The sequence below is a fragment of the Lineus longissimus genome, chromosome 6 (genome assembly GCF_910592395.1).
Source record: "Lineus longissimus chromosome 6, tnLinLong1.2, whole genome shotgun sequence".
NCBI lineage: Eukaryota > Metazoa > Nemertea > Pilidiophora > Heteronemertea > Lineidae > Lineus > Lineus longissimus.
The window spans coordinates 21,209,238-21,237,190 of record NC_088313.1 but is presented as its reverse complement, the minus strand read 5'-3'; the positions used below and the strand labels follow the sequence as shown (position 1 = coordinate 21,237,190).

The 27,953-nt window shown below is 42.4% G+C and overlaps 7 protein-coding genes across 17 annotated transcripts in view; 3 read left to right on the top strand and 4 right to left on the bottom strand.

Annotated features, from left to right (window-relative positions):
* Window positions 1-5,555, top strand: part of LOC135488931 (golgin subfamily A member 4-like) — a 79,035-nt gene extending 73,480 nt beyond the window's left edge. For all 9 annotated transcript variants that reach the window (XM_064773901.1, XM_064773894.1, XM_064773900.1 and 6 more), the window contains 5 exons: window positions 85-215; window positions 1,059-1,331; window positions 1,568-1,702; window positions 1,919-2,002; window positions 2,640-5,555. In XM_064773901.1, the coding sequence (XP_064629971.1) occupies window positions 85-215; window positions 1,059-1,331; window positions 1,568-1,702; window positions 1,919-2,002; window positions 2,640-2,735 (719 nt within the window). In that variant the 3' untranslated portion in view covers window positions 2,736-5,555. The remainder of the gene's footprint in view (window positions 1-84; window positions 216-1,058; window positions 1,332-1,567; window positions 1,703-1,918; window positions 2,003-2,639) is intronic.
* Window positions 5,556-8,760: 3,205 nt separating this feature from the next.
* LOC135489235 (THO complex subunit 3-like) lies at window positions 8,761-11,850 on the bottom strand. The gene is made up of 5 exons (XM_064774495.1): window positions 11,674-11,850; window positions 11,079-11,235; window positions 10,504-10,708; window positions 9,789-9,950; window positions 8,761-9,489 (listed from the first exon to the last, which is right to left on the bottom strand). Exons 1-5 carry the CDS (start codon window positions 11,848-11,850, stop codon window positions 9,216-9,218), a joined length of 975 nt encoding a protein of 324 aa, XP_064630565.1. The 3' UTR covers window positions 8,761-9,215.
* A 220-nt stretch (window positions 11,851-12,070) lies between these two features.
* LOC135489515 (BLOC-1-related complex subunit 7-like) lies at window positions 12,071-13,423 on the top strand. The gene is made up of 3 exons (XM_064774902.1): window positions 12,071-12,226; window positions 12,591-12,653; window positions 12,863-13,423. Exons 1-3 carry the CDS (start codon window positions 12,098-12,100, stop codon window positions 12,977-12,979), a joined length of 309 nt encoding a protein of 102 aa, XP_064630972.1. The 5' UTR covers window positions 12,071-12,097; the 3' UTR covers window positions 12,980-13,423.
* A 705-nt stretch (window positions 13,424-14,128) lies between these two features.
* On the bottom strand, window positions 14,129-18,207 carry LOC135489250 (probable inactive allantoicase). Of its 2 annotated transcripts, none has more exons than XM_064774511.1 (8): window positions 18,116-18,207; window positions 17,451-17,585; window positions 17,122-17,184; window positions 16,866-16,983; window positions 16,486-16,664; window positions 16,115-16,306; window positions 15,697-15,912; window positions 14,129-15,445 (listed from the first exon to the last, which is right to left on the bottom strand). In XM_064774511.1, the coding sequence occupies exons 2-8, from the start codon at window positions 17,580-17,582 to the stop codon at window positions 15,146-15,148; spliced, it is 1,200 nt and encodes a 399-aa protein (XP_064630581.1). In that variant the 5' UTR covers window positions 17,583-17,585; window positions 18,116-18,207; the 3' UTR covers window positions 14,129-15,145. The 2 variants fall into 2 exon arrangements, with proteins under 2 accessions (XP_064630581.1, XP_064630582.1); XM_064774512.1 differs by lacking the exon at window positions 18,116-18,207 and adding an exon at window positions 17,928-17,990.
* Window positions 18,208-18,375: 168 nt separating this feature from the next.
* On the top strand, window positions 18,376-20,591 carry LOC135489076 (fucose mutarotase-like). 2 transcript variants are annotated; one of them, XR_010447094.1, is made up of 7 exons: window positions 18,376-18,557; window positions 18,910-18,990; window positions 19,314-19,384; window positions 19,682-19,783; window positions 20,059-20,132; window positions 20,241-20,343; window positions 20,387-20,591. XR_010447094.1 is itself a non-coding variant. In XM_064774227.1 (6 exons), exons 1-6 carry the CDS (start codon window positions 18,476-18,478, stop codon window positions 20,290-20,292), a joined length of 462 nt encoding a protein of 153 aa, XP_064630297.1. In that variant the 5' UTR covers window positions 18,376-18,475; the 3' UTR covers window positions 20,293-20,591. The 2 variants fall into 2 exon arrangements, 1 of the variants encoding a protein (XP_064630297.1); XM_064774227.1 differs by having other exon boundaries at window positions 20,241-20,591.
* A 430-nt stretch (window positions 20,592-21,021) lies between these two features.
* LOC135489075 (nucleolar protein 16-like) lies at window positions 21,022-22,789 on the bottom strand. Its single transcript, XM_064774226.1, has 4 exons — window positions 22,567-22,789; window positions 21,887-22,086; window positions 21,520-21,626; window positions 21,022-21,376 (listed from the first exon to the last, which is right to left on the bottom strand). The coding sequence occupies exons 1-4, from the start codon at window positions 22,659-22,661 to the stop codon at window positions 21,236-21,238; spliced, it is 543 nt and encodes a 180-aa protein (XP_064630296.1). The 5' UTR covers window positions 22,662-22,789; the 3' UTR covers window positions 21,022-21,235.
* A 2,415-nt stretch (window positions 22,790-25,204) lies between these two features.
* Window positions 25,205-27,529, bottom strand: LOC135489181 (E3 ubiquitin-protein ligase rnf146-like). The gene is made up of 2 exons (XM_064774398.1): window positions 27,369-27,529; window positions 25,205-26,866 (listed from the first exon to the last, which is right to left on the bottom strand). The coding sequence occupies exons 1-2, from the start codon at window positions 27,436-27,438 to the stop codon at window positions 26,040-26,042; spliced, it is 897 nt and encodes a 298-aa protein (XP_064630468.1). The 5' UTR covers window positions 27,439-27,529; the 3' UTR covers window positions 25,205-26,039.
* Window positions 27,530-27,953: the final 424 nt, after the last annotated feature.

Sequence of the window (27,953 nt, the reverse complement as noted above, 5' to 3'; positions counted from 1 at the left end):
GGCAATAGTCTTGAGTGAGTGTATAGAAGAGTGTCCAGTGTATACAAGCTTGCACAACGTGTGATGAGAGTCATGTTATTCCAGGTCCCCCAGAGCCACCCAGTGACTTCCATATTGAACGCATCTTGAGTGACCACAACGTCATGATGGAATGGCAACCGCCCCCCATCGATGAATTCGATCGAAGTAACGGAGTGCAGATATCAGGATATAAGGTGAGCAAGATGTCTCAGTTAACGGTCACCTGTATTGAAATTTGGTCAAATGAGATAGCATGGGGACAGGGTGAAATCGTGTTCCTTAGTACAGGTCAATCATCATTGCATGGGGTTATGAACTTATTATAACTGCACTTTGGGTCCGTGAACTTCCAAGTTGTACTAATGAGTGGGTCACTTAGATATAGAGGGAAAATACACAGGCATTGGGTATAAAAAACTGCTATTTGTCTTTGTACGGATAGATAACTAGCTTGACATGATGAAGCTTCGACTCGTGGGGAAACTTTGTGTTTGTTTTGTGCGGGCATTGTGCGCTATAGCGTGATCCTTCCCTGGTCATTTCAGAAACACAAACCGCCGAGACGCCCCAAATCGAGTGTGTTCTTTCTTTAGGTAGAAAACATGTCGATTCCATTGATTTGTTGTCCATTTCATTTGTTGTCCGTTCATTTTCATCTCAAATGTACCATCTGTTTGTGTTGTGAAAGTTGTGTGTCGATTACATCTATCATTCATTATTATACTTTACACATTTGATTCAATATCTCATGGTTGACGTACACATGCACACCCGCTCTCGGCCACGTTTGGTTGATCCTCTCTCTCATACTCTGCTGTCCTACGATGTATAGACTCGTGTGTCTCCTTCATGTGTGTTATTAGCAAATATTGAAGTTTTATCGTGACCTCATAATTGACAATTTGTTAAAAAGTATTAGCACATAAGTGTGATGAACTATTTATAAATTTCTAATTGTCGCTACTGAAAGACAACAGCTTCAACTTGCATTTATTCACCGCAACTTTTCTAATCCACGCTTTATTTCATCTTCACAGATTTTTGTTGATGGCGTTGAGTGTCATCGACTTTCATCGCCACACCTCACTAAGGCTCTGATTGGTCGATTGAACCTGCATGTGCCGCATAAAATTAGCATCCAGAGCTACACGACGCTAGGCCAGGCATCCCGAGCCGTTGACACGTACTTCCAAGATGTCCTCCCTGACCTTCGAGACGGCATGTCTGACCTTGGGTCGAACCTTGGAGATAATTTTGATGGCGGTTCAATCACCAGTAGTAATTTCTATGAGAGCGGAGAAAGAAAAAAGGTACACAGCATTCAACTTTAAGTTTCAAATTCACTTTAATTTGATTGTAATAACCCTGCAGTCTACAGATCACACTAGACAGAACTGTGAAGTGAAAGGGCGGTCCTGTAGATAGGAGGGTGCTGTTGTGTTCACTCATGACATATCACCTGTTATGGTTTGAAGACGTTCTCAATGAATACCTGTATCATCATTTCAACCAAACGCGATAATACATTATCCATATTTGCCTTCAGTGCATGGCTGTATATGACTACAACCCAGCCGACCAGTCACCTAACAGTGACCCAATCAATGAGCTGTCATTCAAGACAGGCGACGTGATCTTCACGTACGGACCAGTTCGCGAAGATGGCTTCTATCATGCTAAGGTAAGTGGTCTTTCTCGTAGTACTGCAGGGACCCAACTTGGCTTATCAAGGAGGTCTACTCATACTGTGCTTTACTTGGGCTCGGCGAAGACCGATTGCCAGCCAATACCAGCAGAGGACATCAGGAACTTTTTATACCCAGTTGGTTCGAGCTGTCTGAATCCAAATCTAAATCTATTCAAGTGAAATGGTCATGTGTTTTTCTTGTCTTTTCAGATCCGAGGGAGACGAGGACTGGTCCCCGAGAGCTTCATTGAAGAAATGCCACAGAGCAAGAAGAAGAAACCACATGGACGAAAGGTACAGAGAGATCATGCAAATTTTGTGGACTGATTGGATTGATGCGGCATGGAGACTTCCAAGCCAGTTCATATTGAAGAATCAGCTGAAGTGACTGGTTGTTTGATGGCATGGAGACTTCCAAGCCAGTTCATATTGAAGAATCAGCTGAAGTGACTGGTTGTTTGATGGCATGGAGACTTCCAAGCTAGTTCATATTGAAGAATCAGCTGAAGTGACTGGTTGTTTGATGGACAGAAGTATCGTCTTCACCAGCTATCCGATGCAGGCGACTCACGTACCGTCAACTGCTGTCAAGTTGATAACATCGATTAAGGGCCTAAAGGGTTGTGAAATTGTCTACATGTCTAGTTGCTTCTTGCTATGCTTTGGGCGTCTGCTTCGCCACTCATGAAGTTATCATTTAACCAGGTGGTTGTACAGGGCCTAATCAAACCAAAATATAGGCACAACGAACAAAAGAACAGGTGTTATGGGACCATGTGGTCTTTTGTTTCGTGCTGTTTTTGTTGTGGTCCTCAACCACTTCCTTTGCCTGGTGTGATGATTACTGTTGTAAAGTTCAAATCTCTCAAAAAAAACAGCATTCTTTGATTGCCGTTTTGCTTAAATTTTTTGCAATTTTTTTCTGCTTCAGGTTGGATCAGCTAGCAGCAAAGGATCTCACGACTATTCACCACGCGACCGTAAACCAAGCAAACACCAAGAAGCAGAGCCAGCACGTCTTTATTAGCCTAAGATCGCAGATTTCTACAGAAAGCCAAACTGGCTATGATACAAATGCAATAATCTTCAAGTGTAAAAAGCAATATGTTGGTCGATGTAAATATCTTAGAAAACATTTTTATGGTGATTTAGGTTTAAGAAATTTGCTCATCTTTTGAACTGATGAAGGTGACTCCGGAAATGATTCCTGAGAATTGTTTCATTTTAATGGTGCTCTTAGTCATGTGACTTGTACAAAACTGTATGGTGGTGGTGTATAAAAGTAGTCTATTGCTATGGACTCGGTTGTTGTGATGGAAACTGTTGCTATGGTGATATCATAGCATATCTGTTGCTGCTGGTTTCGGTCAATCAAACTCTGCTAAATGAAGTTGGACAGGTGATGATTCTTTCCCCGTAACTGTTCATATCATATAATTTATAGTTTTATTTATTACATGTTTGTAGTTAAGATGTTAGGTCCATGGTTTGAATTGTAAACATTTGAGTCTTCTCCCAGAAAAGGTGGCCCAGGGTTCTCTGTGGCATAACCTTATACCCAGGTGCTTAAATATGTTATGTGTCCAAATTAGAACAATTGTGCCCTAGGAACGAGGACATGCAGCATATTAAACCTGGCAACTGATATGAAACAGTGACTCATGTCCCGTGCTCTATTGCTTACTTGTTCTAAACTGGTTGAAGTATCATTGTCATGATGTGACGAGAGTGATTGTAGAGTTATGTTGTATTCCCGACTAGGACATTGTGTGAATGCTGTATGCCGTACATCGTGCTTCCTCTTCATCTCTGTTGCATCCTCCTGAAATCATTTCAGTGTTTAAGGTATCAACATGACTTGTTCTCCCATGAACTAGGAATTACGTCAACTTACCAAAACAGACATCAAACCAGGGGCCTAGAGTTGTGAACTTTGTGTTCAGGATTCGGCCTGGGTTTTTTAACATCAAAAAATACCGAACAGACAATCTTACGAATTTAAAATCCCAGAGCATTGTAAAAACTGTAAATACAGGGAAACTATTGACGTGTTTCTGTTTTGAAATCAGCTACGTACGATAAGGATTGAACATCTATATGTTACCAAAGTTTGAAAGTCTTTAATATGTTACTATTTAATTGAGTTATTATTTAAGTGATGGTTGATCATTTTAAAGTATTTGGACCGTGTAATTTACATATACTCGAAGCCATTTAATGTTGATAAAACCTTGGGATGGAAATATTTGTTGATACGTTTTCCTTCGTTGATATATCTTGCTTAATCTTGTTTGACCCGCGACCTTGAGATTTCTCCTTTGTCTAATTCCTTTCCCACATTTGGTTCTGTGAATCCTAATGAACTGAATCACCAGTGTAGATGTTGAACTACAAATTCTTGTCAATAAATTGGTTTGAGTGTGTTGTCAGAGTTCCATGTTCTCGAGTTGTATTAAAGACAAGAGCATCAGCCTGTCCTTTGTGTCAGAGCAACTACACTTGCCTGACATGGAAGACCTATTGGCTGATGCATGATTCACAAACTCATGGACTCTTAGACATGAACATGACATTACACTCCAGCAAATTACGATTCTCTCCAATCCAAGATATTTGACCTAACTGCTTTCATTGCTTTGTAATGTTGTCTCCCTTCACCCAGTGTTTCCCATCTCTTTAATCTGTCCAATAGCAGAAGAGGATGGGCAACATTGATGGTGATGTGGCCACGGAATGAATTGGGATGTCTGGTTCTTGGAATGGCTCCACAGCTTCGACAGTGGGGCAGCCAGATCTGCCAGTCTCATCGAGTGTTATCCTGTGGCCAGAGAGGTGCAGGTATAGCGAACACTATCTGTGATATATTCATCTGTAGATTTCAAGTGATATGTTGGACTCGGTATCTGTAGGACGATGTTGGCATCAAATCAGGTATATGGCAACAGCGATCTCTTGTGATCTCGAGAAGCCAAGAAGACAAGAAGTGCTGATTTGGCAAGAAGTGATGTGAATCTGTTCTGGTACAACTTCAGCGAGTTGTTCCAGGCGATCAAATAACTTTATATGACAGTTTGTACTGATGCACAGTCCAACATCTCACGTCAAGTGCTGTACTATTTATTTGTAAATACCCGTCCTTAGTTCGCTGTAACGGATCACTGGATTGTTTCCTTTCTCTGTTATGTTCAGTATTCTTTGTCTTATACTTTCTGTGAAGTTCATGAGACCTTTATCTATGCGTTGTCTGTGTATTTCTTAATTCATTCTCGGCATTCACATGACTTACATGTAACATTGGCTGCCTCTTGTTCATGGTTGACCTGGTTCACAGGTGGGTTATATTTTAATGTTTATTGGTGAAATGTTGTAAGTTGTTACAGACATACTACTGATTGCTGATTAATTAGTCAAACATACTGCAGAGTTTATAAAGCTGCTGCCACTTTTACAACTTATGCATGGCAAGCCTTGTTCTAAACTGAGTCTGACACTGGACTATTGTCAAGTTTAGTGAAAGTGCTTCATCAATTCAGAAGTGGTTGACTTTAGTGGGCAAATCCTTTCCAGCTGGATAATTCTGCTTAAGAAAGGTTAAGGAATGAATTTCTTCACTGTTCTGTGGTTTATTGCTAACTAGGAAAGGGTTGGGGATGGTGTAAGCCCTGATGGCTGTGAGGTGATAAGCCTGAATACACACGCAGCCATAGGATTGATTCAGAGTCTTATGTCTGGGGAAAGAACCTCAAATATTTATATTTTTATACTTTAACAGTTTCTACGAGTATTATGCAAGTATTGCAAGAATTGTCATTTTATTTATCTACCCAATAAATTATAAGAACATTAATCTGCGGAGATGTCTTGTTATTGTAGAAGCATTGATAATACCAGCTCAGCTTGAGATAGATTTTGGAGATGGTATGAGTGATGAGACAATCATAGTAAGACAGAATCGAGCCTGGCTGCTCCACCATGTCAATGTCAACACGGTGAGAGAGATGAGACAGTCACATCAAGACAGAATCGAGCCTGGCAGCTCCACCATGTCAATGTCAACACGGTGAGACAGATGAGACAGTCACATCAAGACAGAATCGAGCCTGGCAGCTCCACCATGTCAATGTCAACACGGTGAGAGAGATGAGACAGTCACATCAAGACAGAATCGAGCCTGGCAGCTCCACCATGTCAATGTCAACACGGTGAGAGAGATGAGACAGTCACATCAAGACTGAATCGAGCCTGGCAGCTCCACCATGTCAATGTCAACACGGTGAGAGAGATGAGACAGTCACATCAAGACTGAATCAAGTCTGGCTGCTCCACCATGTCGATGCCAACACGTTGAGAGAGATGAGACAGTCACGTCAAGACAGAATCGAGCCTGGCAGCTCCACCATGTCAATGTCAACACGGTGAGAGAGATGAGACAGTCACATCAAGACAGAATCGAGCCTGGCTGCTCCACCATGTCAATGCCAACACGGTGAGAGAGATGAGACAGTCACAACAAGACAGAATCGAGCCTGGCAGCTCCACCATGTCAATGCCAACACGGTGAGAGAGATGAGACAGTCACAACAAGACAGAATCGAGCCTGGCAGCTCCACCATGTCAATGCCAACACGGTGAGAGAGATGAGACAGTCACAACAAGACAGAATCGAGCCTGGCTGCTCCACCATGTCAATGTCAACACGGTGAGAGAGATGAGACAGTCACATCAAGACAGAATCGAGCCTGGCAGCTCCACCATGTCAATGTCAACACGGTGAGAGAGATGAGACAGTCACAACAAGACAGAATCGAGCCTGGCAGCTCCACCATGTCAATGCCAACACGGTGAGAGAGATGAGACAGTCACATCAAGGCTGAATCGAGCCTGGCAGCTCCACCATGTCAATGCCAACACGGTGAGAGAGATGAGACAGTCACATCAAGACAGAATCGAGCCTGGCAGCTCCACCATGTCAATGTCAACACGGTGAGAGAGATGAGACAGTCACAACAAGACAGAATCGAGCCTGGCAGCGCCACCATATCAATGTCAACACGGTGAGAGAGATGAGACAGTCACATCAAGACAGAATCGAGCCTGGCAGCGCCACCATATCAATGTCAACACGGTGAGAGAGATGAGACAGTCACATCAAGACAGAATCGAGCCTGGCAGCTCCACCATGTCAATGCCAACACGGTGAGAGAGATGAGACAGTCACATCAAGACAGAATCGAGCCTGGCAGCGCCACCATATCAATGTCAACACGGTGAGAGAGATGAGACAGTCACATCAAGACAGAATCGAGCCTGGCAGCTCCACCATGTCAATGTCAACACGGTGAGAGAGATGAGACAGTCACATCAAGACAGAATCGAGCCTGGCAGCTCCACCATGTCAATGTCAACACGGTGAGAGAGATGAGACAGTCACATCAAGACTGAATCAAGTCTGGCTGCTCCACCATGTCGATGCCAACACGTTGAGAGAGATGAGACAGTCACGTCAAGACAGAATCGAGCCTGGCAGCTCCACCATGTCAATGTCAACACGGTGAGAGAGATGAGACAGTCACATCAAGACAGAATCGAGCCTGGCTGCTCCACCATGTCAATGCCAACACGGTGAGAGAGATGAGACAGTCACAACAAGACAGAATCGAGCCTGGCAGCTCCACCATGTCAATGCCAACACGGTGAGAGAGATGAGACAGTCACAACAAGACAGAATCGAGCCTGGCAGCTCCACCATGTCAATGCCAACACGGTGAGAGAGATGAGACAGTCACAACAAGACAGAATCGAGCCTGGCTGCTCCACCATGTCAATGTCAACACGGTGAGAGAGATGAGACAGTCACATCAAGACAGAATCGAGCCTGGCAGCTCCACCATGTCAATGTCAACACGGTGAGAGAGATGAGACAGTCACAACAAGACAGAATCGAGCCTGGCAGCTCCACCATGTCAATGCCAACACGGTGAGAGAGATGAGACAGTCACATCAAGGCTGAATCGAGCCTGGCAGCTCCACCATGTCAATGCCAACACGGTGAGAGAGATGAGACAGTCACATCAAGACAGAATCGAGCCTGGCAGCTCCACCATGTCAATGTCAACACGGTGAGAGAGATGAGACAGTCACAACAAGACAGAATCGAGCCTGGCAGCGCCACCATATCAATGTCAACACGGTGAGAGAGATGAGACAGTCACATCAAGACAGAATCGAGCCTGGCAGCGCCACCATATCAATGTCAACACGGTGAGAGAGATGAGACAGTCACATCAAGACAGAATCGAGCCTGGCAGCTCCACCATGTCAATGCCAACACGGTGAGAGAGATGAGACAGTCACATCAAGACAGAATCGAGCCTGGCAGCGCCACCATATCAATGTCAACACGGTGAGAGAGATGAGACAGTCACATCAAGACAGAATCGAGCCTGGCAGCTCCACCATGTCAATGCCAACACGGTGAGAGAGATGAGACAGTCACATCAAGACAGAATCGAGCCTGGCAGCTCCACCATGTCAATGTCAACACGGTGAGAGAGATGAGACAGTCACATCAAGACAGAATCGAGCCTGGCAGCGCCACCATATCAATGCCAACACGTTGAGAGAGATGAGACAGTCACAACAAGACAGAATCGAGCCTGGCAGCGCCACCATATCAATGCCAATACCAGGACCCTTTTGCCTTTGATAGAGTTTCTATCTCTGTATACTTGAAGACGAGCTCAACATGTCCATATTATGTATGTGGATGTGACATTGGATGTGCCAAGTTAAGGAGCAATTCGGATAATACCCACGGCTCAGACAGATTGTGATTTTGTCTCAAAAGAGCTGGCCTTTATGGCCACAAGGCTGCAGCAGGCTACATAGACTTCATGGTTCTAGAAGAATTGAGACAAGTGTCCTTTTTTCTGAGCATAGGAAGCTACACTGTCCATGGAAGACACATGTTCCTGCCCTCTGTGCTTAGTGAGACAAGGAATCTCGGGTTCAAACAAAAAACATACAAAAGTCAGAGTATAAAAACCAGTACATCTATTTACAAGCTGTTTGTGTATCAGAGAAGTTGGAACTATTTCTCATACACTACATAAATACATCATACCAAAGGATGAAACAGGTGATGGACATAGTCAAAGATACAACATTGGAATGGTCTGATTCCTGATCTCTTTTGTGCTCATTAAGGGAACATCTTCCTCACAATATCCTCTGCATTCAATCATGCAAATCATGCATCATGCCAACTGAACCAACATCAAGAAATCAAACTTAAAGGCACTCCACCATTCAGATGGCATCCCGTCTGGTGAGTCTTTACATCAGGGGAAGTTCTAAACCCTTAATGATCCATACAGTCAATCTCTTATGAAGACGTGTTCAAAGACCATGGTATTATTTACCAATTGTTTCTCACCTCCTCAAAATGTTCTGATGAATATTGAAAAGTCATAAATCTGCACCGTAAAACATATGAGGTTGGTCTTCCTCATCTATCACTATTACTTTCACTTGGCAGTCCAAACAACTTCACAGTACCAGCGTCTCTGTCTCGTGTGTATTTGTCCTTGTCGTCACATGCGAATGCCAATAGGTGGCGTTTAGGATGCCATGCGACGGTAAACGTGGGCGATTCACAGGGTACATCTGCTATCTTCTCACCAGTCTCCACATCAGCAATATCAATGATGAGATCCTCAGAGGCAGACGCTAGCATCCGGCCATCGTAGCTGAAGCTGAGCGTCCTGACGGGCCAGTCTAACCTGAAACAACAACGAGCAGGTATGAAGAGATTGAGGTCACCAAATAAACTCATAGTATTATCAGCAGATGGGAAGACATGCAGCATCAGCTCAGCCCAGTGGTTTGAGGGTCTTAGTTTTGTGCTCTGAGGTATGGACATGAACAAGCACTGTCACTGATCATTATTCCAGGATTTCAATACAAGTCCGATTCCAGTTTTTGGTATATTAAGATGTCCAACAGTTACCAGTAATAAAAAGCTTTAAACAACATGATGAGTGTTGACAGGTTGGCACATCTTCGGTATCAGCTAACCTACCTTGATAATGTGCGCACACAAACTAATTCCTCCAAATCCCACAGAGAAACTAAAGCATCGGCACTCCCAGTAGCAAAGTAATATCCCTTTGGGTCAAACTCTATACATATACAGTTGGCTGGATGGGCATTTAACACGTATTGGACTTTGAGCTCCGGGTAGCTGGAAAACAATGAAGATCAAAGTTATGAAAACAGAAAGAGGTTATCACGACTGAGCAGGACAATGAACTCAATAGATTGAACATACCATACTTGCTGAACTTTGAGTTTGTTTGACATAAAAGCTTCAGTAACCCTTGCACTTCATTAGAATTGTTGAATCAGACAGAGCTAACTAATAAAATCACACTATTAAATCAGCAATAATAACTCTGGGGTCGCCCACCTCTCCCAAGTCAAGGCCAACCACCAACCTCTGGCTTAAGGTCACCTCTACACTGGCCCCTTGGATGGACCATACATTCAACTTTCAGCTTCCTAACTGTGGTGAGACAATGACAGGACACCCAAAGGAGCCTCATTCAGGCTTTCAAACTGATATTTCATCTCAAGAGTCAGCGTTTGAACTGACAACTTGCATGTATGGGAGAACTGCAAGAAAACATCCCTCATTTAAACACTGAAGAATGAGACGCCACATCAATTTGAAAGCGGGAGCATGGCTCGTTGGGTGACCTGGCATACCAGCAGACTCGCCGTCTACTCCTACTTACTTCAGAATATGAATAGCACCCTGACCACTTGTCAGAAAGAACAAGTCGCCCGTATTGTTCCATGAGATTTCATTCACTTCAAATTTGAACTGCTCATCTGTGCGTGGTTTGTGGGTCTTGGAGTCAATGAATGTGACCAGATCATCTTTGTTGCCAACTGCTATTGTTGTGCCATCGGGTGACCAACAAATGTTGATGTTTTCACCTGAAAAGGAAATAATCAGAAAGGTTTCACTATAGACCGGGATTAAAGTGAAGGCAGAGGATAACCTCTTCTATTGCTGACATCGAGACTTAAACCCCCCAACATCAACTTTTAACTTCAACGACCTGCCCTCTGATAGAAGCTCAATGACAATGAAATATTGAAATGTACTGGGCTTGGTATGGGCTCATTGCCGTGAACGTCCTGGAATTCAGGGCACATCAACAATTGAACTTGTGAACCCGCAAATGGGAGAATTCCATCATTACAAGCGCTGTACATTTCAAAGAGCTTCCACATGAGAGTGACGATGATGTTATGGTCAAATCCACAATGTCCCATATAAAAATTCAGAACAAGTGGTCCTTACCTTTTGTGTTGATTGTTGCAGCTGACTTTGAAGTCCTGGCATCCCAGATTCTAACGCTCTTGTCCCCACTCGCCGTCGCCAGCAGATCAGGATTGGTTGGATGCCAGCAGAGCTGATCAACGCTGTCACCATGGCCACTGCAGGTGTGCTCTTGTCGCTGGAAGGAAAGTATTATATACAGGTGTAAAGAGAAGACGATCACAGGACTCACAGAGCAGCAAGAGAATGCATCCTGGCCAGCGGCAACAGCAAGACCACCAAGAACAGTCCCAGTCAATCAGTCTCAATCACTGCTAACACTGACATGGTCAATCTTGCTTTCCATTCAGATCAGATCAGCTCAGTGGAAGGGGCTTTTTTTACCCACAGGACAATAGACTGCAACTCGGTTGTGTACGAATATACGATTCTGAGGGAGCCATCAGTATCTAACATCATAGGGGTAGCTTTTGATCATTGTTCATTTTGTCAAGGTAAGGGACACCCGTGCAGGGCCTACACGGAATGAATACTTGGAAAATGAAGAGGGACATTAATTAGTTGGCACACCCTGTATCTATCAGTGTATGAGAAAATTTGGCGTTTTGACACTCACTAATCGGTCTCTGTCGAGCGAAAACAAACAGACAGTCTTATCAAAAGAGCCTGAAGCTAATTTTCGACCATCAGCACTCCATGCTACCGAATGAACTTTGGAGGAATGTGCCTGATATTCGCGTATTTTGTTGTTTTTTTGGAAATGTTTTTTCAAATCATCAGCATAGGGCGCCATCTTGGAAGCAAAATGTGATTTCATGGACCGCGGTCATGAAAATTGAAATCACATTTTAGCGTGTTCGATTACTAGCGCCGCGCTTGCGCGAGTAAGTGCCAGTGAGTTCTTTTTTAAGAAAGCCCAGAAGGCTCATTCAAGATTTGAAAAGTTACATTCAACATTGTCTTCATAAAGAATATGACATCTCCCGGTCTTCCGTCCGTCTGTCGAATTTTAGGATTTTACATGCACCCGCTAAGTAAGCATGGCTTCGACTGGTCATGGAGGTTGGAACCAAGAAACAAAATCTCGTCTTTCGGAGAAAATATACGTTAATGTGAACGATATTGCATCACTAACTCGTCAGCTGATACGTGGATCAAAGTCGAATGAGGTAATGGAGCAACTGCAGAATACCCAGGCAGTGCATGGTGAACGAAATATAGTGAAATAAACTTGCGCTGTGGAAAGAAAGACACAGCACATAGGCCTAGAAGTTGCAGTTGCTCTCCTGTGACACATGTTCGTTGGCTATAGACCCTTTTACACCAGGTGGAGGAAGCCGCTGCTAGCCCTAACAAACCTAAATAAAGGCACAATGAACAAAAGAACATGTGTAGTGCAACCACCGCAGTCTTCTGTTTGCTGCTTGTTTGTTGTGGCCATCAGTGACTTCCTCCGTCTGGTGTAAGGGTCTTATTGTAACATCAGTTGCCTTCTGCATCAATGTCAAAAGTTTATGTCTCTATCTTTTCCAGCTTTTGGCTCAGGCCGCAAAGAACTTTGCTTTTCAAGAGACGGCAATCAACAACTCCAGTGAGGTATGTGCAGGCTGAATCTAGAAGTGCAAGAGAACTTAAAATACATAACATAGGGTTTCAATTTTTTCAAGGGGAATTGCTCTGCTGTTAAATGTTAGAGCTCCAAATGTACAGAAATATATCAGATTATCTACGATCTCTCACTCTACTCAAATGTGTGATTGCAAAAAGATAGCTCCAGTTATGTTAATTGTTTTATCTCATTTCAGACTGTGAAGAGGATGGGACTAATCACATCACAGCTACTGTTTCAAGCTGAAGCTATAGAGAGAAGCATGGCTCTGATGGACGACGTTCAGGACCAACTGAAGACCATACAGAGATGAGGCCAAAAGACTTATTGATGTGGAGTCAATTAGCTGCGGTCCAAGTGGGAAGTAGATAAACTCCAAATGGACTATAGCAGCATAAGTCACCAATATTACTTTGGACACAAAAGCAGTGTGAAAGTGGTTTAGGTTCAGAATGCTCTACTACTTTGCTAAGGTTGAGAATGTGTTTTGTTGTAGTCTTTAATGTGCAGCTACTTTAAGTTGTATTTGATCAGGTTGTGGATGAGACGAAACATTCAATTCTCATGGTTACTGCTGGAATATGTGACAAAATAATTACATATTTGACACCTGTCATGGGCTGGTAGTCGGTGGTTGTCTCGACCAATCCTGGCGGCTATAACATAGTGTGTTGAGAACAACTAGGCAGAGATGATGTTTGTCACAAATACTTGTTGATCCACTTCAGTGAATAGAAATAAATGAGTGTTTTTGCCACCCCTGTCTCTGTCTTTGTTTTCTTCCAAGAGACTGGAAACATCTGGCAGAACTCCTGGTTAAGATACATCTTCACAGCTCCACTAACTTTGCGAAAACGATGCTGGAGGGCATTGAGACAGTCATAACCAGACAAAGGCGGCCTTGCAGCTCCACCAGGAAGGGGTAATAGAAGATGAGATAGTCACAACCAGGGAGATGAGATAGTCACAACCAGACCAAATTGGGCAGGATGGATGGTCCGCGATGTTGATACGGTCAGAGAATTTAGACTGAATCTGGCCTGGCTGCCCCATCATTTTTCATGATTTGGTCTGGTTGAAGCTGTCTCGATGTCTTGCATTACAAGACAATTTTTTACAAGAAAAGAACGCTTGGACCTGACTGACATGCAGTATTGCCGACAGTTTGATAGAGATGAGATATCCACAACCAGATCGAATTTGATCCGAAAGCTCCACCATCCTGCCCATGCCGTGAGAGGGATGGGACAGTCACAACCAGTCATAAGAGATCAGACTGCGACAGCCATTTTAGCCTGAACAAACAGAAGTCTCCAGAAGGAACCGAGATTGCTCTCCGTCCAATAGGTCATTCTTCAGGGACAGGAATTTGGGCTCAGGACCAGCGAATGGTCCCTGGTGGCAATTATGGACACTATATGACCCATATCCATGAACACAAAGAATCACATGACTTGTTCTCTTCAGCTTTTATTAGAAAAAGATCAGTACATGAGATTGCATAACGTAGAACGGTGAAGCATTCATCACCTTAATTGCTAAGAACAATAAACCAAATGAAAACAAAGAAATCATCTGATTTAACAAACAAATAATCCAGAACCAACTAGCATATTAAAAGAACCTGTACCAGCTAAACATGTACATCCACTGACACCAGGAACTATAATAAATACCTACAACCAGAAGCCTTCATAGGTGCCAAGCATGTAAATATTATGAATAAAAAATTATAGGCTGGAGAAAGCTTAATGCTTATATTTTTAAAATGCAACAACTATCCAACTGATATTATGCTTCACACTAAAAACCTACCTGGAGGCCGTGAAGTGACATCATTGGGAGGGCCATTCTGGACGTCAATCTGCACTCTTAAACCTGTTGATGTCGTCAACAAAGTGCATCATATGTGAATGATAACCACATGGTTGACATAGCCATACCACTGCCATTGCTGCACTGTTCTGTTGACAAAGTACAAAGCGAGGGTGAAAAGCATAAATTTGACGTCCAAAATGGTGATTTTTTGTTCTGATGTTGTCATCTGCACGGCCTCTTTACAAGAACCACATCTAAACTGAGAAATATAATTTGACCTTGAGAACCTTCCACTACAGAAATATAAACATTTTAATCAAATAGCTAAAGATTCTTAGCACCTTTTGACTTGATTGGAAGCAGGTAAGTCACTTTTATAAGTGGCAACATCATATAGTTGCATAAGGTTGGCCGCAGCTGCCCAAATTGTTGAGGACGGTTTTTCAGGCCGTGGCTTTACACACTGTATGTAAGACAACAGGGAAACACATAAATTCTAACAGAATATTTGGGAAGACTTTGCACTGATTACATCTTTAAAGACCATTGGCAAATAACGAGGACATATAAGATATAAGTACACTAGCATTGCATTGGTTTTGAACAGATTCCAACAAATTTCAATCCATACATGTATTTCTTTCTTGCTAAAGTCAGTAAATCACAACTTGGCTTTAAGCTCAGCAGATGTTTGTGGGTATCCCCAAAGCCTAAGCCGACTGATGCCTCCATTTGGAACGACGGCCAGACGAACATGAGATATCACCTCCTGTTGTGGGAGATTTAAATAGACATGCAGATTGTCCGCAGAAAGTTTCTTGACGGGTAGGACAGCCCTCCACGACATTTGACTAGGATCGTGTAACAGAGTTTTCTCATCTTTTCTATTTGTGATCAGGCAGCCATCAATCTTGTAGGAATCCGGAAAGTTCCCCTTGAAATAGCTTGTGTCAACCTCAACCTGATGGAAAGAAAAAAAGCTTAAGTGAAACAGGTCCAAGAATTCAAAGATAGAGTCTACTTTACTTCCCAATTTAAGGCGAATTAACTAGGTCGTTTAACTTGATTTGATTCGAGGACGTATGTTAGAAGACTATAGTGTGATTAAGTCCTAAATTGGCCAACAGGGCTTACTGTCATCAATTTTGAGCACCTTTTGAATTGGAACAAAACATGCATGTTTGTTGAAAAGTAGTTCTTGTGATCGCTTACCTTGTCGATGACACCAGGATGTCCTAGCTTGAATACCGCCCACTCACTCACTGGCCCACAGGAGTCGCCACTAGGAAGCCCTGTACTGCTTGTTACCCATCCCTCCTCCATGGCTGTGGCATCACCAGGAGCGATAACATTTCTTGCATGACCGCTGCAGGCACTACTGTAACTGACACAGATTCCACCATTTTCCATCGCCACCAGATTGACAAGCTGAAATTGGAAATAATGAAATGTTCATCTACTTCATGTTGATCTCACTTTCGTGAGACACTTAAACCCCTGAATAACGAATGCTCTGACAGACGAATGAAATGCTTCAAGCTTCATTAAGCAGCTGACTGATAAAAGCCTGATTTATGATGTTACCGATAACACCTGGAATATAAACTGATGGTGGTCAGACATCAAGTACCTCATCATTCTGTGCTTTGGTCCAGTCTTTCTTAGCTTGACCATAAACCCGAAGCCTTGCAATCCCGCCATCGGGGAATAGGTTGAGCCGAATATGGGTCCACATCTCCTCCCAATCCACCTCAAAGTAGTTGTGAGATGAGGTGGGATAGCCAGGCTTGAGGTCACTGCGAGGTACCAATGATGCCCAGTTCTAAAGATAAGAATTGAAAATAGTGGTAGGTTCAAATCAAAGCTGACACAGAATGCTTAATTAGGCACAGGAGAGGACATAGCTTGATTTGCTTGAACTCTACACCTTACCAGGCTGAGATACTGACAAGAATCATCTCAAGACACCAGACATGATTTTATAGACTACTGTCATCCTACCTCTGATTCGAAAGCTGCAATACTCCAATCATCTTCATCGGATTTAGAACCTCCAACGTGACCTCCCCTGGCAGGAAATGACTTGTTCAAACGAGCAGCTTGGATGGAGACTTTCTCTGCAAAGTTGCCAGAGAAATAAAGTGTGTCAACATCAATGCCTCGAATTAAACCAGGGACTCCTGAAAATGAAAAAAAGTTTTACTATAGATTCATGCACTTGATTGGGAACAACATTTATGAAGAAGACGTTGCGTCAGTGGAAATGGTCAAGTTTGACAGTAACAGATGACCAAGGGAGGGAGTCCTTTGTGGTCTGCTCTTATGAGGGTCAACAGATCCTGCGGCCCTAAACACATCGGATACAGACAACTCCTACATACCCAATTCTACAACACACCAGTGTCTTCCGTCAGGATCCTCATTCCTTGCCGTTGACCAGCCATCCACCCATTTGCCATGCTCAGTGAACACACCCTCCTTCCACTCGGGTTCTGATGCCTGGAGAAGGAAAACAGGACGGTGAATCATTAATAACTTTATCAATCAGAGAGAACTACAACCCCTTCACAAACTCATCCTTCATCTGCTTTTGAAATGGCATCACTGAGGTCCTGCAGTGGGTGAACTTGTACTTACCTGTAAAATGTTTTCTGCCACACCATATCTGTCATCAGTTGCAAATATCACTTTCCCACCAACCTGAAAAATTGAAAGATCGGGACAACTTTCACTTTGACAAGGGTGAGAGGACTTCACACTTTTAAGTGGAAAATTGATTTCTTGGTCTGAAATTATGATATAAAACACCACTTCATAGGATAGACACGTTATTGGGCTAGATAACTGCAACCCGAGGTCTGCATCTCAAAGCCCTTAGATGTCTTGCCCAATACTTGATCTCAACATACACCAGCAGCTAGGCAAAAAGATGACATGGAAGTTACATTCATCTGAAGACTGCGCACCTTTTCGGACATTAGGTCATTCAAATTAGTAAACCAAGGCTCCGTTTTTGAAGAAGCGGCAAAGGTCAATCCACTGGAGTGGGGTAAGGCGTTGACATATTTACTGGAATTGTTCTCAGCTGTTCCTGACATAAGCTGGAATGGAAAAATAGACAATATGATGATGAATGTTTACTTTCATATTGACCCAATGACAATAGGCCCTTTTCCAGATACGCCGGTACCAACTAGGGACGGCAAAACAAACTACCTTCACAATAGGTTTTTATGGTCAATGACCCCAGACAATGCTTCTCGAGCCATTGTCTGGCGTATTTTATACCGTGAAGATCTATGACTATTGTAAAGATGTTTTTTTTGGCCGAACCTAGGTTCCATCTGGGAAAGGGTCCGATTAAAAATCCCTCATTCAGTCATTGCTGCTCCACTGAAGTAAATTTTGGAAAATAAATGAAGCGTTGCATCAGGATAACATACCTATCAGTCACCTACAAACGTGCAAAATTTCGAGAGGAAACACTACCCCAATGGCCAATGGCAAAATGGCACTTAATCGAGTCGCCTTGATATTATAGGCCTAGCATAGCTATAGTACAGACCGAATCTCATCTTTCTTCAGCAAAAGTCGAAGTTCTTGTGTGAGGTGGAAACAAATGAGGACTAACTTTTGTTGAATGAAAAAGCTCTATTATTTAGCCCATGACATGCACGATCAGATATTTATAAGTCATCCGAAAATCGGTATTTCCAAGAAAAGCAATCTATTCTCGGACATAGTCCATTCTCCAAGCGTCGTCAAAGGTAACTATCGTTTACCAGGTCGCAATCGATTTATTGACTATGCACATTTCAACGGGTGTATATAAAATTCGACATAGGACCGACGATTTTGGGAATCCCCAGCCTCGTTTGCAAGATCGGGTAATCCCCAAAAACGGCTGGCTTCATCGGACATCCGTGTCATCGATGCATTCCATGTCACGTCATCATTTTCCCATTTTTCCTTCATCACAAAACATCCAAATATGCCGTTGAGGGGAATACCTAACATACTTTCACCAGACTTGCTTCATGTGCTTGCTGCCATGGGTCATGGGGATGAAATTGGTTAGTCTATGGGCTGCAGTTGAAGAATATTCGGACATTTTAGTGAACACATTTACCATGTATACTGTAGCCTAGTGTTAGATTTAGGCCTATTCAAATATTGTAATTGAACATTTTCAGAGTAGCTTAAGATGATAAAAGAAAAAAGTACTTCAAAGAAGGCGTAAATCCGATTGTCTCAGCCAATATACGTCTATGGTTCATTCGACTAGAGTAGATCGATGTCGTCTACCACCATTACCACAGGCACATGTGACAGCTCCAACATTTATAGGAAAATATCCACCAGCTAACCCAGGTTCTGTTCAGTGATTTATCATTCCCATTGAATTACCGCCTACTTTTATTTCAGTTTTGGCAGATGCTCACTTTCCTTCATCTTCGCTGTGCAGGAGTGGTACTGGCAGAGGTGCAAGAGAAGTTAGGGCTGATGGTAGGTACATCTGGAATACTCAAGGTCACCAGTCTCATTTACCTCTTGGTCTCACTCCCTCCTGGAATGGGTAAAACAGGAAGGTGTAGTGAATGCAGCTATTGACTGTCCATGCAGGATTGGTATGTATGACCAGCAGCTCATGGAGACAGAACTACTCTTGACCTGACGGGAGTAATCATTTCAAACTCGCTAGTAAAGGTAATAATCTCAGGGAACACTCCCACTTCAGTCCAGCCTCTCCAGCCTCTGAGAGAAGCAAGACACTGACAACAACCTGTCACCTTTCATCTATCTTCAATTCTGGAATACTTTCCTTCTAGGTCACAATATCCCAGATCTGTTGGGTGCCATCCTCAAGCTGATGCCTCTGGATCAGTATGTAGACAATCCTGTAGGTATGAGTTCATATCTTGACGTGCAAGTCTCTGAGATATTGAGTAGGAGGCCTTTCGGCTCATCACAGAAGGAATACTGTCCAGTTGCTACTGAAGTGATCAGCTTGCTATTGTCTCAAACACTGTCGGGCCTGTCTGTGAACATGGAGGACAGTTTGCCTTTCACCAATGAAACCCATGAAAATACAGTGCCATATTCAACTTCTTTCATCATGAGGGCATGCTCTCTTCTTGCCATTTTTAAGCGTGTGCCATTTGCAGTGTGATCTGAGAATATATGTTTCTCTTTCTAGGTCATTCTGATGGACCTTGTGCGCTCTGACAAAGAGAGTGGATTAAAGGTGCCCATTTGGGACAAGTATACTGAACTTGTAAATGCTGCAGAGAAAAAAGAGGTAGGCTAACTTTGTCTCAAAGTACTCTGAGGTACTTTATAGTTGAGCAGGAGTCTTGCCTGACTTGGCAAGGGACAAAAACCTCAGTTAGTTGGTGGATGGGATAATTTGTGTCCCTGTAAGAGCAACTTGGTTGTGATGTTTTCTCTACACAGGGAAGTTCTGGTGATGTCTATTGGACATCATGTTAGATAGATGTCTCTTGTTAGACATCTATCTGTGAGATGTTTAACATTGCAGCAGCATTGTTACATGGACTCCATGTTATTTTTCAGATAAAAATCTCAAAGGTGGACAGATTTGATTTCTATGATCGAGCCAAAACAGCCTATGCAATTGTTCATACAGGGTGAGTATGCTCAACTTGTTACATTAAGTCAAGACTTTCCTTTTTCATAGGATTTCTTTTAACGGCCAAACTTTTCCAGTATTTCATGAATCCACTTTTGCTTTTCAGGGAGTCTTCCGTGTATGGAAATGTCATTCTGAAGAAAGGAGTTCTTGTGTGAGACAACTAAAATGCTCCTTTGGATCACATGGGATGTGTAGTCATAGTTGAGGTTGGGGGGTTGGGCACACTTGGGATGTGTAGTCATAGTTGAGGTTGGGGGGATGGGCACACTAACAAGTGTGGAATATCTTTTGTACTTACTGCTTCAAGGTGGCTATCCATATAATTCGACAGGTTTTAGATGGTTGATAGACAATTTCACTGTTATTTGAAAGCCAATCTACTTTTTTTGGCCAATATTGTATCAATTACGATTCTTCATATCATGGATGTAATAAAAATTATACTCACAGCACAGTACCGGTATTATTCTATTTCTCTATCTATCTATCCATCTATTTTGTCTTGGCTAAAACCAAGCAATGCAGATTCCAATTGGACTTATCAGGATACAAGGAAGTCGACCAGATCATTTCCTACACTGATAAGGTAGTTGGACTCGTCTTAACCTGCATCAATAATGCGAGGTTGTGCAATGCCCAGTCTTGAGCTGTCAAGCTAGGTATAGGTCACAACCTGTGCTGTGGTGTTCTACTGTCCAATGGTTTATTCTGTAGGAAACTGTCGCAACCTGCTCTCCATGGATGTCGTGGACGCGCCATCTTCAGGCTAGTTTTGTCACAACCAATTGCAGAGTAGCTAATGGTCTCCAATGATGAAAATGTTCACAAACTACCTCTAAAAATTAAAATTTCACGCAAAATTTCTATGTACAAACTATTTATTCCCAAGATGGATTCCGACAAAGAAGCTTCATACAAGTAGGAGTGTAAAGTCATTAACCTCACTCTCAAAACAAGGTGGGATTTGCCTGCGCCAGTCCAGCCCCATGAAGGACTAGTAACCCAAAGTCTTAAATCAGGCGGGATTTGCCTGCGCCAGTCCAGCCCCATGAAGGACTAGTAACCCAAAGTCTTAAATCATCGAACACATTCAATCTGTCACGTGGTATCCATCTTTCCTTCCTCCTTTGAGTTGAGATATGCCTGGTACTGGCTAGGGATGCCTTTGAATGTCATTATTTTCCTCTTTATTTGCTTCGGCGTGTCTTGATAGTAGTTTCTTTCATCACGAGCCATTGCCTAAAAAACAGACAACTTGGTGATTAGCATGTGCTTTCCATATTCAAAAACAAAAGCAACAATTCAGTCAGACTCAACTGTAAATGAGCTACAACTAGACTTTTTGGCACTGCATGGCCGGCTATCTGTTCAAATACACTTACTTTATAGTTGTCCTTATGTTTTTCCATCATGTAAATACAATATTTGACCTCTTGTTCTGGTAATTTCAGTCTTTTCTCTTGTGGTTGATTGGCAATGTCTTCAAGTTCTAGAACAAAGAAGAAAGAATAAGCTAAAGTCCCCAAAACACACTTGAATATTGAAATGAGTCAATGCAATGATTGAAGTTTACTGCCTTTCTGGCATTATGACATGACAAATATCGTAGGACAAGACAAGATCGCTTTAAATAAGCTTGCCCAGCATCACTACGACGTACGTACCATTATCTTTCGAAGTAAATTCCAACCGGACTTCAATTAAAAATATACAGTACAACCTCGCCTTCTGCACTGAAACGACTCATACCTTTAACTACATGTAACTTGCTCCTTGGTTGTACCATCATCATCTCCATAGGTTTGTCTCCATCTTCTCTCTCAAATCCTGGGATGAGGTCTTTTGTTTTTGGTACAGGGATAGCTTTGTTGGGGTTGGTGGCGATACCCATGTTTTTAAGATTATGTTGCATAGACTTTGTGTCATCCCAAGCATTCTTGATTTGTTCACTGAAATAATGGAACAATTGTAACAGACAAGGAACTGGAGGACGTGGACCAATAGAAAGGAAATGAAAGAGCCCATGCATTGACCATTGATTGATTTCAATTCCCGGATTGATAAGCATCGGCCATGCTGCCATGGCGATCAGGGAAAACAGATCATGAGATTGGTTCAGGCTCCCTATCGACAACCTATCCTATAGTAGTGCAGCAGAAACACTAGTTTGAGTATATAGACCATTACTATAACTATACTTAAACCTGGCTTAAGAGCGAGATAGCTGTAGCACACCAGTCAAAATGCATGGCACACACAAAGTATAGATTACCTCATGAGCATACTGACGATACACACTTCACAGGCTCCAAATTTTTGGGACACCCTGTCCCTGCATCTATTCTGCATTCTACATTGTATTCATGTATTGTATTTGTACATGTTATGATGTTGATTGTTGTATCATCATGTATCATGTAATAACCTACCATTTAATTTTGGGCAGTTCTTTAGACTTTTTCCAAGCTTTTCGTCGATTTTTATTGTAGTTGAAGGTGTTACCCTTTTTCTTTGGCTTCCCCATTATCTATAGAGTATATAGATCAACTACAAATTGGTGTTCTTTGAAAGAAATAACAACTTTTTTGAAGAATTGCACGTGTAGTCTAGGTAGGCCTAACCTCGACCCTATCCGCCGTGTAGCGGAGGGTCGAGGAAGCCTCGTTGATTTACCCGAGGCGAGCCATACATTTTCAGTGCAAACAGCGGATACACTGTCATACCGAGCGCTCTGGTATTACAGATTATTTACTAGGATCGAGGTTAACCATCCTACAGAAAACACGTGATCGGTCACCGGAAGCTTACGCCCCCAAATCGAGTTCATGACGAGTAAATTGCCGTCAAGTACCAGTCTCTCTAATGATGAATGGAGGAGACTGGAGAGCGGGAATTTCCGGATGACCTCGACCTTTGAGTAGAGCCCAGGATCAATAGCGTGCGGTGCGTATTTTAAAAAGCTTAAAATAATTTATTTCTCATTTATGAAAGAATAAAATGATTTCACACTTACAGAATCACTTTACATTTATCTGGTATTATTTATCATTAACTTGAATATTTGTTGTTATTTGAATGTAGAACTTGTCTTTGATTTCAAGTTCGCCATCCGATTCCGTGTCATAACCAAAGAAATGGGAAATATGGGCAAAGATGCTTTCAAGCAAAATGGTCCTCCAGATTTCGATTATCTCCCTCCCCCGAATCCATCGGCGATGTACCAGCAAGAGGACTTCAAAGATAAATTCTTGAGGAAGGCAAAGGCAAACCCTTTTGTCCCTGCTGGTGTGTACACTGTAAACTAAAATAAATGAGTTGAAAACGGATTTTTTTTCGTAGTTTTTTATGTGGCATAAATACTAATAGTATGTTCTAGTCCTACAGGGTGTCCCAAAAATTGGCAAAAGTTGCATGTGGGCGGACCATTTGTGCCTGTTAAAACGCCAAGAAAAGATGAAAAGATAGGCCTATTCTCAAGGAAAATCAACTTGATCAGTCACGTCAGTAGTCAACTTGACGTCGTCGTAGCACCACAGCACTGCGACGTAAGGACGGTGTTCAGAGCTGAAAAAAGACTTATAGGCACAATGAACAAAGTTGAAAGTGATACTGTCCTGGCTCAAGAAGGCTGCTTACGATATGCTATTCATTTACAAGTGGACATTAAACCATGGAAATGAATGACTGATATCATGTCTATTTCAGGTTTGATAGCAACAACAATGGCATTGTCGTATGGGCTGTGGCAAATGAAGTCGGGCAACAAACTTATGTCACAGAAAATGATGCGGGCACGAATTGCGGCACAAGGATTTACCATTGCTGCGATTATGGTAGGAGTGGTGTATGGAGTTGGTACGAAATCACCTGACAAAGTGGATTGACAACAACTGTAAAAATAAGGACCGTGTAAATGACCGGGTTTCTCAGTGTGCGAGTGAACTTCCATTGTTATAATAGTATTCCAGCTAGGGACTACAGTGGAACCTCTCAAGAGATACCACTGTTTGCAGTGATTAGCTTTTTTGGGACTGTGATTTTTGTCCCAAACAAACTTTGCTCTCATGATCATATTGATCAAAATGAGAATGAAATATTTCTTGATTGTGATAATAGGTTCTAGTGATATCAGGCTGGAGTCTACTCTGAGGTACAGTCAGTCAAGGATCTTGGATTGAAATTGCCTGAACAAGCACTGCAAGCCTTTGTTTCTTTGGACTGAAAACAAGTCGAGTATTAGTCATGAATCGGGCAGAGTATTTCACAACGATTTTGTCTTCTCCCGAGTGTGGGGAGCCTGTGGGGCTTCTGTGGGTCCGGAGAAGGGGTGCGATTTTCATTTAGGGTTTAGTATCTCCTTGTGCATGACTTCAAGGTTTGAATGCTTGGAATATAAATTTTCCAATGTCGCAAGCAACTTCAGCTTTAGAATTCTTTAGAAAATTATGTATATTATAAAAATTGAATAATAGAGAATGTGGTTTTAAAAAATGCTTGTCGAGTTATTTACCAGCCTGCAGGTTACCACTCGACTGTTCCCAGAGCTCAGCTTAACGAGGTCTTGGCATTCTGAAAATTCCAATCATTGCTCAGTGGAATCTCCCTCATGGATGTACTTTCCCATAGCACAACCTTTAGGGACACCCTTAGCCCTGGATGCCTAAGACAATGGTCTCCAGACAGGATTCAAGGACGACATTTGCCTCACAAACTAAACGATAGTCGTGGTCTTATCTTTTCTGTCTATGCTCTAGCACAATCTCTGCAGAAGTTTGACAAAAGTTTTTTGACGGAAAAGGTGCAATAACTGCTTTCAGAGCCCAGGAACATTGATTCCTAGGAGAAAGGTTTCCTTGAAAACATTCAGAGGCAAGTGGTCATCTTCACATAACCAACCCATCTTCGGTCTCTTGACCAAATGGCCTAGACTCGAATGACTCTGGACACTCATGTCAACCTGGGGTGGATACATGTATCACAATCTACATTGGTCACAGTAGTGTCTGTCTCTGCAATGGAAGATTATGCTTTGCTTTAAGTGGTAAAGGACGGGAAATAAACAAAATCTTTTGGAGAGAGCTTTTATTTACACTACAGTGTAATTTCTTCACAGCCATTTCAAGAAATTACATCATGAATTTTATGAACACTACATGTAGTACATTTTACATTACAAATGTGAACAGAAATCACAATCCCATTTAATATTATATACAGGCTGAGCAATTCTGGCAAGTTGCTAGAAAGTAATCTAATTGATAATCCTTTACACTATCATAGTACCGGGTACCATGTAATTCTACTTGGAAATGCCTGCTTATTGGGAGCTCAGCTCCGGGGACAGAACTCAAGACCTCTAAATACTTTAGTATTTTGGACCTCATCATGGCCAACTCTGCTGACTGCATACCTTGTACACAGACATACATGTACCTGCTAGTGCTACAGAAGCTGAAAAGAAACCTTGGCAGCGCTAAAGAATATATTCTGCACTGTACAAAAGTACATCTGAGCTGCACGTGCAATACAATGTGGAAGGAGTGAAATTGACTACAGATCGTTTCAAGTTCAACAAGACTTGGAGCAGATTGTGTGAGTGCATGTAGGTGAAGTATATAATTTCATGCAGCCATTCCATTTTGAGACTTCACATTCTCTTTAACAATGATCACAAGCTTCCTGTACCAATTCTACTACTATTAGCCAAAGTTTTGTATATAAACTATCTTCTTTGAATTCTCCTTAATGTATTTATAATAATCTGCGCACTGACCGAAGTCTTGAAATCACATTCTTGCACCATTTTCATCAACGGAAACATTTCAAATACTTATACAGATAAGCCCTTCATATTGGGGAACATTTCATAATAATGACATCAACTGAATTTGTCCGCACAAACCTAATCAGATTTGTTTCTATCAGAGGCCAGAGGTTCTCCAAAAGACCCCTCAAGGTCTGTGCTCCTATCGAGATCCGTGCTCCTATCGAGATCCGTGCTCCTCGTTGAATCTAGAGACATAACCAGATTCAAGTTATCCATCTGCAGGCTGAGATCACGGTCTAACTCTGGCGTTGATGCCTCACTGCCAGGCAGCATGTTTCTTGGGGCCTGCGACACAAGTGTAGCATCAGGTGTCCTTGCAGGGCTTTTCTGTGAGTTGTGTCCTTGAGAGCTCTGTCCTTGAACACTAGTTGTGCTTCCACCAGTGGCAGGGGGACTCTTCCCACCCTCTTCACCATAAGCACCTTCCCGCTCTTCTGGTGGAATTATCTTTAATCCAGCCACACCTTTTCTCTCAATGTTTGAGAGATCACGTTTTATCCGCCTCCTCCTGTAGGGATCATTGCGCCTTACTTGAATCATATTGTCAATATCAATCACATAGAGAAAGCCAGCAATCAGCAACTCAAACATTTTCTCTCCCTTACTGAACTTTTCCTCCAATTCTATGGTCGTGCGTTCATCATACTGCCACCACCCATTCCGCCCCTCATAAAACCACTGATACCCTCCATGGTCAACTTTAATATCCTTCTTCAGGTCCTCAGCTTTTAAAAGTACAGGGTTGTTCAGATAGTCCACAGGTATCTCATGGCGACAGAGAGCACATCGTTTGCTTCGATTGGCCACCCCTTTGATGCAGAGGAAACAGAATATATGGTTACATGGTAACTCGACTGGATGAATACAGACTTGGAGGCAGACAGGGCACTCAGGGACATCATCTGAAACAACAAGACAGAAAATAGATGTAACAACTGGAAACCAGGCTTAATGGAAAGGGGTTCTTCCTCATTAAGTGTGTACTGTATAGCCCATCAGCATGAAGGAAATTTATTAATCTGCTAGTAGGAAGGTTGAATGAATGGATAAAGGACCGTGGGATAAAGATTGAGGTAGGTTTGATAAAACTCAGAGTCCAGGAAAATCGAGACCTACACATGCTCTAGAATTGAAATGACAAGCGATAGCCTAGCCGAAATATATGTCGTCGTCATGGAGCAACTATAGGCCAACTTGGTCTATACAGAAAGTTACCACTTCCTGGTTGATATCGAGATCACAATATCCTCCACCACATCATACATGCTACCTTAAAGGAACCAGCCTCTAAGATCGTGTGTGTGTACACATGCGTGGAACTGCACATGTAGGCCTAGTCTATTATAGCCGAGTCCGGAAGAAAATCTGAATCATTCAATGTCTAAACCCTGAAAAATAGATCACCTCTTCTTTTCCTTTCAGATTCAGTGAGATTAGCAGTGTCACTAAACCCTGTAGCTTGGTCCTGCGCCATGGTGACAACAATCACCTTCCTGACAGGGCGCAAAATAAAGGTTTATTGGCAATCATCGGTGAAAAATTGGATTGTTTAGGTGCAGACTTTTTGCCGTACGGCAATGACTTCGCCAAATAAAGTAAATCTCTTTTTTTGTAGCACTTGGTAATTTACCCTAAAATAAGGTAAAATGTGTTGCTAACTCAAAACAGAAGTTTTTTTGTACGATGTATTAATGATTTTGTTTCCGTTTGTGGTTCTTGTAAAATTTGTAGAACCACGCGTAATGATATTGAGTGAAATATTGAAAAGTAATCAGGCTAGTTACATTATTTCCCGCCAGGGCTATCTGGCGACCAGAAATTTAAATTCCCAACCCGGAGTGGAGTGCGTGGCGGGAACTTTTGAATTGCGGTTTTGACGACGACGTCGATTTTAGTGGCGCACCAGAATGGCCTTTTTAAGAAATAAGAGTCAGATGCTACTTTTACTGTCCCAGTTGTTTTCATTTAAAACGTGTCTCGGAATCTGTT